Source organism: Abramis brama, assembly GCF_963993115.1.
Source record: "Abramis brama genome assembly, chromosome: 8".
In the NCBI taxonomy this organism is placed as follows: Eukaryota; Metazoa; Chordata; class Actinopteri; order Cypriniformes; family Leuciscidae; genus Abramis; species Abramis brama.
This window is the reverse complement of record NC_139970.1, coordinates 11897707-11911989: the sequence shown is the minus strand read 5'-3', so window position 1 is coordinate 11911989 and position 14283 is coordinate 11897707. Positions and strand designations below refer to the sequence as shown.

At 37.2% G+C, this 14283-nt stretch overlaps 2 protein-coding genes across 2 annotated transcripts in view; both read right to left on the bottom strand.

Annotated features, from left to right (window-relative positions):
* Positions 1-852, bottom strand: part of dync1i2a (dynein, cytoplasmic 1, intermediate chain 2a) — a 41170-nt gene extending 40318 nt beyond the window's left edge. Inside the window, exon 1 of the mRNA XM_084123259.1 lies at positions 751-852. The gene's annotated coding sequence lies outside the window, so the exon portion shown is untranslated. The remainder of the gene's footprint in view (positions 1-750) is intronic.
* A 2226-nt stretch (positions 853-3078) lies between these two features.
* On the bottom strand, positions 3079-9858 carry LOC311088112 (tripartite motif-containing protein 16-like protein). Its single transcript, XM_084121770.1, has 6 exons — positions 9410-9858; positions 8886-8981; positions 8526-8750; positions 7083-7242; positions 6947-7006; positions 3079-5028 (listed from the first exon to the last, which is right to left on the bottom strand). The coding sequence occupies exons 1-6, from the start codon at positions 9749-9751 to the stop codon at positions 4493-4495; spliced, it is 1419 nt and encodes a 472-aa protein (XP_083977896.1). The 5' UTR covers positions 9752-9858; the 3' UTR covers positions 3079-4492.
* Positions 9859-14283: the final 4425 nt, after the last annotated feature.

Here is a 14283-nt window from a genome sequence, read left to right as displayed (position 1 = left end):
GTTTTTGTGAATTTAAGTGAATATATTTAGTCATTTCTCCTCGAGTTCATCACATTAACTATGAACATCTTTCCACTTACATCTGATCAAGATCTCACAACATTACATCTAATGTTTTGAATGACACTGTATGTGAATGTGTTTATACAATACAATGGCATTTATGCATTTTAGGCTTGAATTAACTGTCCAAGTCTAGCATTATCAGCATTTTCAGTGTAACTTATAGCAAAGAGAGCAGAGATCTTTCAGCAACTCATGGGATCACAATAGGCATTAATAATGATAATAATATCATTGTTTGTTTAGGCACTACAAAACTGAAAGTCCAATCATCTATTTCAAGTCTGTGTACACTTCTCTGATTCTGACAGCACATAAACACATTTACTGTAATCCATTTTAAATCGGATTAATCTGAATGAGATTAACTTCTGCCTTCTCACAGCAGAAACAACAAAACATCAACCACACAGTCTTACAGCATGCATGTTATATATATATATATATATATATATATATATATATATATATATATATATATATATATATATATATATATATATAACAGAGGACTTTAATGTGTGTTACTGCCATCTGATTCACAGTAGTAGCAGCCCCAGTAAAACCCTACCGCTGGACTACACCCAACACATTAAAAGTGACATACTGAAGGATAAACAGTTGATTTGTATTATAAACATACTGCTGAAATGTTTTCTCTTATCTGAAAGCATGTTGTGAACAGACCTGATGGTGTTTATTGCCTGCAGAAAGCGATGCTTTTGTTGCACTGAACAGTTTCCGGGTGCGCGGATGCGGAGGAGGCGCGGCTGACGGGTGCCGGGGAGGATCAATATAACCGAATGTCAAAAACGCGATTGTTTTCTCAAAGATGTTAAAAAAAAAAAAGTCAAGAGTAATGCTAAAATTCTCCATTAAAAGAAAACAGCAAACATGACACAGTTATTGCTTTTTGTTAACTCATTGCTATATTTTACAGTTATTACCCTCTGGGGGCATATATCATGTAGGTTATATTGGTATATTATGTGAACATATCTATGCTTTTATTTAATTTTATATTTTAATTTTTTTTTTTTTTTAAATTGCGACATTGCAACGTTTATACATCCGGCCTCTGGTCCCTGGACTGGAGACCATTGGGTTAGTGCTGGAAATGTCTGGCTTGAGTCAGAAGGGAAGAACACAGAGTCTAGTGCTGCACATTCAACCTGACCATTATATTCTGGCATTGCAGCAAGAAGCAGAAGATAGAGATGCAGAAGATAATGTGGGGTTTTTTTTGTTTTTTTTTAAAGAGCAAGAAAGTACAAAATGCTTAAAAACAGGACAAATATTAAACTACACAAATGTGTGTATGTTGTTGTAGAAAAAATTGATATTTTACTTTTTTTTCATTAACTTTCTTAGACATTGTGTGGTTTTAAGCATTGTTTCTCTTCTGGAATTTATGTATGTTTGTACACCTGACTTAAGCAAGACACACACATAAGACAAATGGTTAAGAACCTTTAACTCTTTAGGTATGGAAGATAATTTAGCCAAGGGGGGTTAAAGGGGTCATTCTATTCTACACTCTAAAAACTGCTGGGTTGTGTTAACCCAATTTTGGGTCAAATATGGACTAACCCAACGTTGGGTTAAAAAATGCAATTTAAAAATGGACAAATTGCATTTTGGACAAAATCAAAAATGGACAAAAATGCAATTTAAAAATGGACAAATTGCATTGGTTACATTAAAAATGTAAACCAATGGCTGGGTTTGTCCAACACAACCCAGCATTTTTTAGAGTGTAAATCCGCTAGATGTGGCCATGCTGGGTGAGTGGAAAACTACAGAGGAAAGACCTTGAAGAAGGAGTATAAGAAGGGAATTTCCTGGGCTGGGTGTCGGGTCTTGCTCACGTCACAGGGTAGCTGCTGTGATTTTGTGACTAAGCCTCTTGCAAGAGAATAAATATCTTTTAAAATACAATTTGATTCTTGGTGTCTCTTATGCAGTGATGATGATTGTTTAATTATTGTTTTTGCCACAACAATGTACATGATTAAACATATGAAAAGATTACACCTGAAAAAATCTAACCTATGTCTTCAGAATTGCTTAAATGACAGGCAGGTGTGTGTTTGATTAGGGTTGGACTAGTATCCAGTACCATTCCTATCCCTGATCTATACCAGTGTATTCGTGTACCAGTGTTTATAAATCTAACAGAATGCTGTAATGATTGGTAGATGTACAGAGTGCACAAACCAATGTGCACAACCTACTTTTTTGACTTTCTCAGTTTGTGTAAATCCATGGGGTTCAGAGTATTGTTTTTCCACATTACTTCCACACGTGCTACATGTGGTTTTGTTTCATTATTACACTGTATATATTTTGTATTTATTTACCCCAAAAGAATGGAAATGAAATGTGACAAACACACCATATGAGGCACATTGTAACATGCTCATCTGAAAATGTCAGCTTTATGAGCGAAATATTTTCTCCATAAAGTAACATTATTAACCTTTTCATATAAAATAATGGCTTTTTAAATAAATAAAAATAAACTAATTTTGGAGTTTGACAATGAACACTGCATAACACATCTGTACAGCATAGTTCAAAACAATGTGGGCAAATAGATGAAGAAACACATTCAGAAAAACACAGAGCTGAACAAAACACACTCCTCCCTCCCTCCACACACAGCTCTCACTGAACAGGACACAAATAGACGAACCAGAATGCTTTACATATCTTTGCTTTACAATTATATTATATATAATATATTATATAATATATTATATTATATTATATTATATTATATTATATTACATAGTTCTAATAGCATAGTTACAACGTGCTCCATCTGCGCAACAGGGATTTTAACCTGGCTAGTGTCTTCTGCTAGTTAGCTAAGCATTAAAGAAGTATCTAAACTTTTAAATAACAGATCAGAGATTAAAATAGCAGATTTGTCTTGTTTTAAATAAACACTGTTAGGGGGTAACAGTTTAGGACCCAAGGACCAGATGTTTGAAAGAAGACCCGGAGTCAGAATTATAATAAATTAAAGAAAAGTTTTACTGAAGATAGTTTGCAGTTTCATCAGCAGAAGTCAGCTTCAAGACTCACACAGGAGTTCATAGGCCGCCCCGCTTACAGTTACAAAGATCACAGCAGTTATACCATTTCCAAGGTCTAAGCTACGTCATTGCTTACAGGTTGAATGATTCTCATTGGCTAAGAAACAGATAAACATAGTAATTTTCCACACATATACAGATAAACTGAAGCATATCTCCATCGATTATGCAGCTGACACTCAGACCCTGAAGTCAGGCACGCCGTGGCCTTCCAGTTCTCAGATTTGGGTTGCTGGGCGTCAGCATGTCCCGAACAACAACTCAGTCAATCTCCAATAATGCCAGTGGTTCCTTAACCTGTAACCAAGAAGACTAACACACACACACACCGACACAGCTTTTCTAAGGTTGGATTTGGCCAGGCTCTCACTATAAACAGGAGAGTCCTCTCAAAACATCAAGATAATGCGTCCATTCTCAAGGAGAGCTACACTTTAGTCTAACTGGAAAGTAAGGCTTTAACTGAGAAATGGTCCCTTAAACTATTGGCTTCAACGACCCCTATGTGTTTTAACACGTTGAAGACCTTTCTCAAACACAAAACATGTCCATATTTCATTTCTGGAAGCCGGGCTAAATAAGCAAGCACTGTTACTGCATTCAGATATCAAATACAGACATTAGAGAATACATGAAAAGAACATTTCAGTAATCACACTGGTAACCTCTATAACAAAGTAAAATCTCCAGAGAAATCATTAAACTCATTTGATATTTAGAAGGAAAAATATTGATTAATACCTTGATTATAATCACTCATTACATATACATTGAAGTAGCAGTGGATTTCAATCCACCCCCTTCAACACTAAAACTGAGTAACACTTAAATTAACTTTACTTAAACACTTAACTTCAGTAAGTTGGCTATAGTAAAGAAATTGCTGAAGATTTCTGAAGATTTTTTTTCTTTGGTGTTGATATGACAACTAGTACATACACTAAGTTTTGTCATGCTAGCGTATGTGGAAGCGTTTAAACCACGTGTAGCTCCGCTTTAGGTTGTGCCCCGCTCACCAATACTATTTAGGACTAATGAGCAAATGAGTTTGGGGATGTCACAGTAAGGCAAAAAAAAAAAAAACTTTAATACATTTATCTTACATTACTATTGATCACTCTGATATTCAGAATAAATATTTTGTCCATATTTATTCATCACCCGCTCTTAGAACATTATTCTAATGAGAACATTTTACTTTGTTACTTTACGTGTTGAAATACTTGACATGATATTAACTAAACCCCATAATAATATCTCACTGTTCCCGATTTATCATGCAACTCAAAGCCACATTGCAGTAATATTTGCAGTCAGCTCTCTGTAATCTACAGTGTTAGATCGCACAGTTTTACTGCTGTCCCATTTATAACCCCAAACCCAGGATAGAGCGGCTGAGTGAATGTGGCCTGGACTCTGTGGATGAGGGTCATTGTGTCGGAGACGCTGTAGAAGGACAGAGTTCCTGCACTGTGATCCACATACACTCCTATCCTACTGCTGATGAAGGGCACAAGGAGTTCAGTATGACTGTCACTGTGAATGAATGAGCATCTGGAGGTAGAGCAGATCAAACTCCAGGACTGATCATTATATCCGAACACACACTCATCTCTCTGACCCTTCCTCTTGATGTACATATAAGACACTGATATACCCACAAATCCACTCCCACTCCACTCAAGCTCCCAGTAACAGCGTCCACACACACTCTCTCTGCACAACACCTGAGGATAATAATGAAATCTGTCTGGATGATCAGGATACTGCTGGACGCCGGCAGTGAAAGTCGCCACTGTGTTCCCCTCAGACAGATGGAGGTGTTTATTCGCTGTGTTTGGATCTAGAGTGAAGTGGCTGGAATCTGATGGAGATAAAACACAAAATAATTTATTCATCCTCCATTTTGGTGTGTCAATAGCTATGTTTTCATCCCCCTTATTTTTAAGCACATTTTGTGATATGACATAAAAAACGCTGGATGCAAACACCAAGATGCGCATAAATTCTAAAAATTTGCATCAAAAACTAAGGCACTCAGTTGAGGCTGATCATTTTTTCATCCGATAAGAAAACATGCGCATAATAAACTACAATGGAAACACATTTACTGAATAAATTCCTTGATGTCCATCAAAAAAGACAGGTGACTTTGCGGAATGGGACGGCATAACTGGACCAACCAGCGGACGGATCTCGTTGTACAAATGATTCGTTGAATTTAATAAAAATGTTTATGGTAAGTGGTTGCACACAACTGATTTTAGCTACATTTAAACAAATGCATTAAGTTGAACTAAAATTGATTAAGTTCAACTTAATGCATTTGTTTAAATGTAGCTAAAATCAATTGTGTGCAACCACTTACCATAACATTTTTATTAAATTCAACGAATCATTTTTTTCAGTACAGCATCTGAAATGTTGTTTTGGTCATTCTGAAATGCCTGAGCCAAAGTCTGTCGTCAAAGTGGTTCGGTATAAGGACCTCCCAGAACTGTCTCACACAACTACGTTTGAAAACAGCAGGCATTCTCCTCCGAAACCAAGATAACATGACTGATTATAGTGCGTTTCGTCTGTGCGCTCTGAGGCGCAAGTAATTTATTATATACGAAAAAACCCCACAGTGAATTCTACTGCAGCAATGTCTCGCTTACTCCCTGAATGAGGGAACGGAGACGTTACGTTGAATGACTGATGAATTGAGGTCTCACTTGGGAGCCCAATCACCTTCGAGTGGCAACAAAACGGGCCAATGGACACTGGCGAGTTCGATTTGCATGGCAAGCCACTCCCCCGAACATACGGGTGTATAAGCTTCCTGGCAACTCACTGATTCAGGTTTGTGCTGAGGCGCTGAGAGGGGTAGAGGCATTCAGGGATACAGGGTTGTGGCAGTGAATGAGGATTAGGACGTCATGTTCGACGTTACGCATTGAGGTCCCTATGGAGAGCACCACAACTGCTGACCCTTCCCAGTGCCCCTTGTAAGACCTCCGTACTTGGTGGGATGGAAGGACAGAACTTTCTAAGGGGAAGGTCGATAGCTGCTGTTTGTTGGACGTTACCTGTGCTTGCTCCTTTGGGAAACTGCTGTTTTTATTGTTGAAGCGCCCATGAATGAAATCACCACACTTATCTGTGCAAGTTTGCTCTTTGTAGGCGAAAACACAGCTAAATGTGCCCTTTCTCAAACTGAAGAAGCTTCTCCTTCTCAATGCGTAGGCGAATGGCAGATCGCTGTGACAAAACCGCTCAGCTCCGAAGCAAAAACCTGAGTGAGTTGCAGGCAAGCTTATGTCTGGGGGAGTGGCTTGTCATGCAAATCTCACTCATCAATGTCCATTGGCCCATTTTGTTACCATCGAAGGTGATTGGGCTCCCAAGTGAGACCCCAATGCATCAGTCAATCAACATGATGTTGAACTTGACTGACTGAAAGGGAACTTTTTTCACAGGTTTATCAGGAAGTGACAATTTTGTTCCTTTCGACTTGCTGTATGGAGATTGCGCAATAGTTTTATACGATATTCCAATTTTGTGCATAAGCTAAATTCACAACTTTGGATGGAAACAGTCACTGAGATATCTCTACCACTAATGCACAGACAAGCAGAGAGTAAACAAACAGTAAAAGGTATTTTACTATTGGACTGAAATACCAAAAATGGCCTCAGAATATTTGAAATCACAAAAATATCTGTATTATGAGGACATCCCAATTGTCTTTGTAACATACTTAATAATATTTTAATGAAAATGTATTAACTGTTTCTTACATTGCAGGAACTCCTCCCTGATCTTGGGTTCATTGGTGGGAATGATTTCAATGTATGTTACTAAAAAAATAAACAGACATAGTTAATATAGCTCCCATTAAAAAGTCTAAGAGTTCATAAATGTCCACTACTTTACCTCTGCCAGATATCTTGTCTATCTCCTCTCTACAGAAATCCTGCAGTTTTTCTTTCAGTTGAAAGACAGACTTTCCCACATCATCAAAAGCGAGGAGAGAGCTGACAGTGATGCTGGGTACATCGGTAGATTCGGGAGGTTCAGAGAGAGACTGGAAACTCTACAGGAAGACACAAACCTTCATGAACAGATATTTACTCTGCTTGTTTATTCAAATCATCTTGAGTGACTTGTGTATACTTGAACTACCAGTTTGATATTATGCTTTATTTGCTACAGTTGTGTCTTGTATCGTTTTCATGGTGTTCTACTGGGCTGTTCAGGTCTAGTCTAGCACTTCTGTTCTAGTAATTTCCATAGATCTTAGATATCCAATCAGTTTAAATGAAATACAATGTAAATGTTACACTGCAAATTATTTGGTTCTTACCAAGATAAAAAAAAAAAAAGTGAAGTGTTAGATAATTTATCTTGTTTTAAGAGTGAATTTCTTATTTTAAGTGTTCAACTTTACACTATAATCTTAAATCAAGCACAACCTTATCTTTTTTGTCTCAAATAGGCAGGAAATCTTAAAATAAGGTAAATAACTGTTGAAATAAGATATATTACATCTCTCCCCCAAATTCTAATCAAAATAAATCTTGTTTTAAGATTCAGTAACAAACTCAAGTTGCTTGGTTCAAGAGTCACACAAAAAGCATCTGAAAGAAACAGGGTTTATTATTGCTCTGACTTCAAGTATGTTCAGACAATGTGAAAATTATACAGCCTTCAACACAACTCATCATACAGTCCATGGAATTTTTTGATGACCAATGTTTGTTAACAAAATAGGCACAGGAAACACAAACCAGGAAACTCGATCACCCAATACATCCCTTATATTAATATCTACTTCTGTGGGCAATAATATCACAAAGACTATAGTTTATTGGCACAAACGCATGTTCCTTAAAGCTAACTGAAAAATAAGAAATACAGTCAATGAGTTCATGTACAAATTCTGTAGCCTGGGCAACATTGGGAACTGCCACCTCATATGCCAGCAATTCTGGACTCAAATTCAGTGTCTCAAAAACGCTGGTACTCAAAAGCAACGTAAGAGGAATCGATCACAAAGATATCAATATATCTAAATACCCCCTCTTTCAAGTCTTTGGGATTTTTTATGCTTTTTATCATCCATCAGGTGAAAATCCTAATGGTTAAGAAAAGTAATAGTGTCACCTTTTCTCAAAAAGCCACAATATTTGATGTATCATATATGTCTGTAGCACAAACATGATGTTTAGTTCAGCACTGAAGTTTAAAACTTAGGTTTTCAGCTGTGTGAATAATAGTATAACAAATTCCTCCAATAAAATAGAAATTAAAATGAAGAAAGTATCTAATGGTATGGTGTTTCTAAAACTACTGTTGTGTATTTCAGATCTCTGTTACCTTGCGGAAACGATGTGTGTGAGAAAGCAGCCCCAGCTCAGCATCTCTCCTCCTCAGATCATCAATCTCCTGCTCCAGTTGCTCCACGAGTCCTTCAGCTCGACTCACTGCCGCCTTCTCCTGATCTCTGATCCGCTGTGCCACCTTAGAGCAGATCATCTCAATGTTGCCGAACAGCTCAATGAAGATCCTCTCGCTGTCCCCCACCGCTGCCTCTGCAGAGCGCTGTATAGGACACACGACACACATCCCAGTCAGCTCTTTCTGTTCCCGGAGACATGGCCTGTGTATCACGATAGGCTTCAGTGGGGCTGAAAGACACTGAAGAGAGTCTAAACTACTGTTGTTCTCTAAACGCACCTTATGAGACTCCACAGCCTCTCTCAACTCCTCAAGATCTTTCTCTCTCTGCTGGATTCTCTGCTGGAACTTACTCTGTCGCTCTTTTACAATCGTCTGGATATAAAAACAAGTAAAACTGTAAATGTGAGAGAGGAAAAAAAACTATTTTGTGTACACTCTCAGAAAATAAAGTACATAACTGTACCTTTAGGGGTACAATGGCTTGTCACTGGGGCTGTACCCTCAAGGGTACAGCTTTTGTACCCTTGGCATAGGCTTTTTAATGCTTAGGAACATATATGTACCTTTTTGTACCTTGAGGTCCAATAATAAGCCCTATACAGTACGTTAGTGTAGATTGTACCTTGGGGGACAGACATGGACTCCTACTGTACCCCTATTTCTGACAGTGTAGCACGATTGTATAAACGAGTAAATACAATATTGGATACTTATATTCATTTTATTTTATGTGAATGGGGTTTGCAACCCATATAGTGTGAGACGGTCACGAAGCAAAGACAGTAAGAGTTAAAGCACACCAGATGTTTTTTTCCTGGCGTTTTCTTTCCTTTCTTGCGTTTTTTTCCAGTACACATCTCCACATCTTTCGGTCGAGCAGAAACATCAGCTTGAAGTGTCGTCTTCTTCAGTTGCTCCACCACTTCAGCCAGAATGGTGTTTTTATTCAGCGCAGGTCTTTCAGTGAAGGTCTGTCTGCATTGAGGACAGCTGTAGACTCTCTTCTCATCCTCCTGATCCCAGCAGCATGTAATACAGATCTTACAGTAACTGTGTCCACAGGGAATGGCCACCGGATCATTCAGTAGATCCAGACACACTGGACAGCTGAACTGCTCCTGAGAAAAACTGGCTTCTGCCATTTCACTGTATTTACACACAGACAGTGAAAGACAGATATGACAGCCCAGTAAGTTTCATTTTCTCTGAACAGCTGAAACGGTTTCCTGGTTCTGTTCAAGAAACGTGTGCAAAAACTAACCTTAACCCTTAAACACCCTCACAGAAAACCTTCTGCATTTTTACATTTACAATAAAGAAAGAAAGAAAAACACATCATTTATGATTTATAAGCTGAGCTCAAACATGTAAAACATTTCAGGTTTTACTAACTTTGTGGGGACATTTGCTCCTCACGATGTACGCTAAACAAGTTCACTGAGGGACTTTCATATAGGGCATAACAATAATAAACAAAAATCATTCATTCCAAAATATGTGTAGCATTAAGAAAAACTGGATGTAATGGTGTGAATTAAGTGAAAAAAGTAGAGAGAGAAAAAATAATTTAAAGGTTTGAATGTGTTATTCACTAAACAGTAACCTAGTTATCACATAGTTTTCACTAGTTTTTGTTTTTAACCATTTTCTATTAACTCAAAGAAACGTGTTGTTGTAGCTGCAATGCATTAGCATAGAGCTACACGACTTGAATTTAATAAATAGAATTTAAGCTAGAGTGTATTTTTAATCTTTTTTGTTTAAATATTGGTTTGATGATTTATCTGGAAACACATACTGTTTTAACCAACATGATATTTCGCCCGCATTCCGATTAAGATAGAAAGGAAACTCACTGTCAAACTAATATTGTCTAATATTAAAAAAAAATTCCCACAGTAGGCTTTACCTCCTCCTTCTCCTTCTTCAGTAATTTGTAGTGATGTTATGTATGACACTGAGGCTCCAATGTGTATCGAGTAGAGTAGGCTATTTCCAAAGAGGCTTCATATCAAGGCTTATTGTTATCATCATAATATCACGTGGTCGATAACAAACCAAGCCTTATAAAGCCTTATAAAATCAATGCATGTATCGCTTTGCGTGTCTGCTGAACTTTACTTAGCGACGGAATTTTAGGGACTTTTTGTAGTTTGGTGTTTTTTTCCCTCTCTTTTTATTACAAAGACAAATGCTATTGGTTTGTACAGAGACTGTATTTTTACATCTTCAACCCCGAGCATAGGCTACTGCCTTACAGGATACTAGTTAGTTAGGATGTTTAAAAAAAAAAAAAAAAAAATACTGAAAATGAAAATAATTTAGTTATTAGTAATAATGAAGATATACAAATTATGCAATAGCTAAATAATGATAGTATTTAAAAAGGGATGGATACCACAATCAAGGTGTAACAATGATACTGCAGTAAACAACATAAACCCTACATATTGACATATGCTACCTACAGTAAGCATCAAACAACACAAGACTACCATATTAGAGAGGTGTGTGAAAAAGAAAAAGTTACAATATCAATGTCAATCCCATTACCAGGGTTGCCAGACATAAGAAAACCTCTAATTGAATATTTAATTTTTTCCAAGTGTAGGTATAACATCAAATCCTGAAGCCAATGCGATGCTTTAGGCGGGTTTGTAGATTTCCAGTGTAATAAAACCGTGGTTTGGTGTAGTGAGGGAGTAACCATGTTTGCAAAGGCGTATGAAAAAAAAGGTTCCTCCTTTTAGGAACATTTTCAGTTGGTAAAATATGCATTAAACTTCCAGGACTTTTGTTGTAAATTTTTACCAGCTTGTTGTCCATACAATGAGTGGCTGCAGACCTGGAGCCGGTAGACGTTCCTGATGCGTCCAGTAGGGGGAGAGGCTGTACAGCGACACGAATAGGCCTATGTTAAATAATCTGCTAAAGTTATTGTTGTTTAGCATGATGCAACATTTATTATTTATAAACGATTAGCTAGATAGAGCTAGGGTAGATATCAATTCATTTCTATATATCAATGGATGGGTCTATATGGGTATATCATTTTCAATTTTCTCTGCATAGTCCATCATCAGTGGCCAAAAGAAATCAAAGTGGCTGGACACTTTTTCCAAAAGTGTTCCACCAACAAGTGCCTGTGCCGTTGTCCTTTGAAGATCAGGAGCAAATAGATGCAATCCACACTCACCTGACATCAATTCTGGGCAGCACACACACACACACACACACACACACACAGTGACAAGATCAAATTCACCATGGATGTCCTTTTTAATTTTTATCAGTGAGCAGAAGCACTTTGACAGGAGGATAGAAAAACAGTTAAAGAAGAGTGACAAGCCATAGGGAAGTCATCATAATTCATAAATGGTGTTAATAAATAATTGTTTTTGTGAACAACAATATTGTCTCTTTCTTCTAAATGGCCCTTGGAATTTTATAAGGGATAAATTGTGTTTGTCTTCATAAAATGCTATGTAGGACACTGTTTTGCAGCTGTATGACGACCAATAGAGAATAGTACAGCAGATATTTCATCGAGGATCCATATGATTACACGGTAGCCTATGGGCTAAATATGGTTAATATCTAAATGTAACTTTACATAAATTCACAACAACATATTTCACTCTATTCAACAGTAGGCCATATATCATTACTGTCATCTGATCCAACTATGTGTAGGCCTATTAGCCTAATATTTTTAAGATGAACTGCTGACACCGGTCCTGTTTTAAGGTGATTGTGCATAACTAACACTGTTTCTTTATGTGGCATTGCATTTATTTTAATACTCAATGTATTTCTGTTTCTCTTTTCGTAGAGTGGAAAATTGCTTGATTTTAAATTTAAGCAATCAGCGCGGTTGGCAAAGTTTCGTGCCAAAGCCCAGCAGTGGCTAAAGCAACAGTTGCGTCACAGAATCAATCCAAAGTTCTTGACAGTTTAGCCATCATGGTAAGCGAAGTTCAACATTCAAATTTCATTACCTCACACTTTGTTTTAAACTAAAACATTTATATAGGAGGCTATACAATATAAAGATGTTTTACATACAAGTACATAAACTGATGTGCCACTAATGGGCAGAACTCTTGTAAATTAAAGAGCTAATAGTGGTAAAGTCACACATCACTGCAGCTGCCATCAGAAGCTCTGGTTCTGTGGAGAACTACTGCACAATGACTAAATCTAAACAAAATTTACAGTTTTAACTCTATTTGATCTTATGACACAGTTCGTGTCAGATTTTATTGCTAATTTTACAATATGTTTTGAGATTTCAGGAGTTCCTCATTCAAGTAAATAGCAGTTAGCCTTGCATGCATAACCTAAAAAAAGTTGTCTGGAGGCTTTGCAAATATGGCTACCGCTTTCTGATGTTCACTGATGTTCATTGAAAGCAGAAAGCTTGTCATACTCAACTTTAGCAGAAGCCTTGATTTGTTTTTGTTCTTCTGAAATTAAACAGTCTGAATAGCCTTTCAGAATTTTTTGTATGGTATAATATAAATAATAAGCCTGGACATTTAAAATAAATAAATCTGTTTTTGTGTTCAAGCAAGAAAAAACACATGTTGGCTTGGAGTCACATGATGCTAAGCGTATTTTTTAACTGTTTCTTTCAGAATTATTATGAACCATTTTTAAAAGCTGTACTGTTTGACGTTCTTATATTTTAGATGGAGAAGCTGAAAGCTCTGGGATATGTTCCTCTTCTTCTACTAGGGAAATGTTCGAAGGCCCATAAGTGGACAACGGAGTTCCCGCCTGAGGGACATATGGTGATGGAAAAAATGCTCATCCTCTTTGAGTATATTTTACAGGGTAAACTGTATTTGCAAGCACTGATTTATGTTAAACTACACTTTATTTTAAAAAAAATAAAAAATTATATATGACTTTAATGGTACTTTTTTAAAGGTTTGAGAGTCCAGAAGAACAAGAGGTCACAGAAGGTAATGAAGCAGAAAGGCAGGACTTGAAATAGACTGTAGAAGATGAAGAGGACATTATACTGGAAAACAATGTAGAAATGGAAAGACTGGAGGATGAAGAGCAGATCGAAGAATAACAGATAGAAAGTGGAGGGGGAGAACTAGAGAGGCCTGTTGAGGAACAGAGATTCAAAAGTCCAGAAAAAGATCAAGAGGACACAGAGGGTGATAGGACAGAGAGTCAGGACTTAAAAGAGGCTGTAGAAGATGAAGACATTTAATCAGAGAAAAATGTAGAAGTGAGGATGCAGGAAAGATCGGAGGATAAAGAGCAAATTGAAGAACAACGGACAGAAAGTGGAGGGGGAGAACCAGAGAGACCTGTTGAGGAAGAAGACATGGAAGTGAAAGAAAAGACTAAACAGGCAAAGGAGAAAAAACAGGTAAAGAAAAGAATGATCAGTGCACTTAAAGGACAACTCCGGTGAAAAATGAACCTAGGGGTAATTAACACATGGTTACCGAGTCGATCGTTCCCTGGGATGCGTTTTCATGAAAATCGGATGCAAAGAGTTTTATCTCTAAAAACAGAGTAGCTTATAACGCTAGTATATGGGGCACAGAGTAAGTAAAAGTAAATCGCTAGTTAATACCACTAACAAGGCTCAAAATAGCCTCACACTAACACGGTAGCATAATGAGGGTCCCTACATGCAAACCGAAGTATT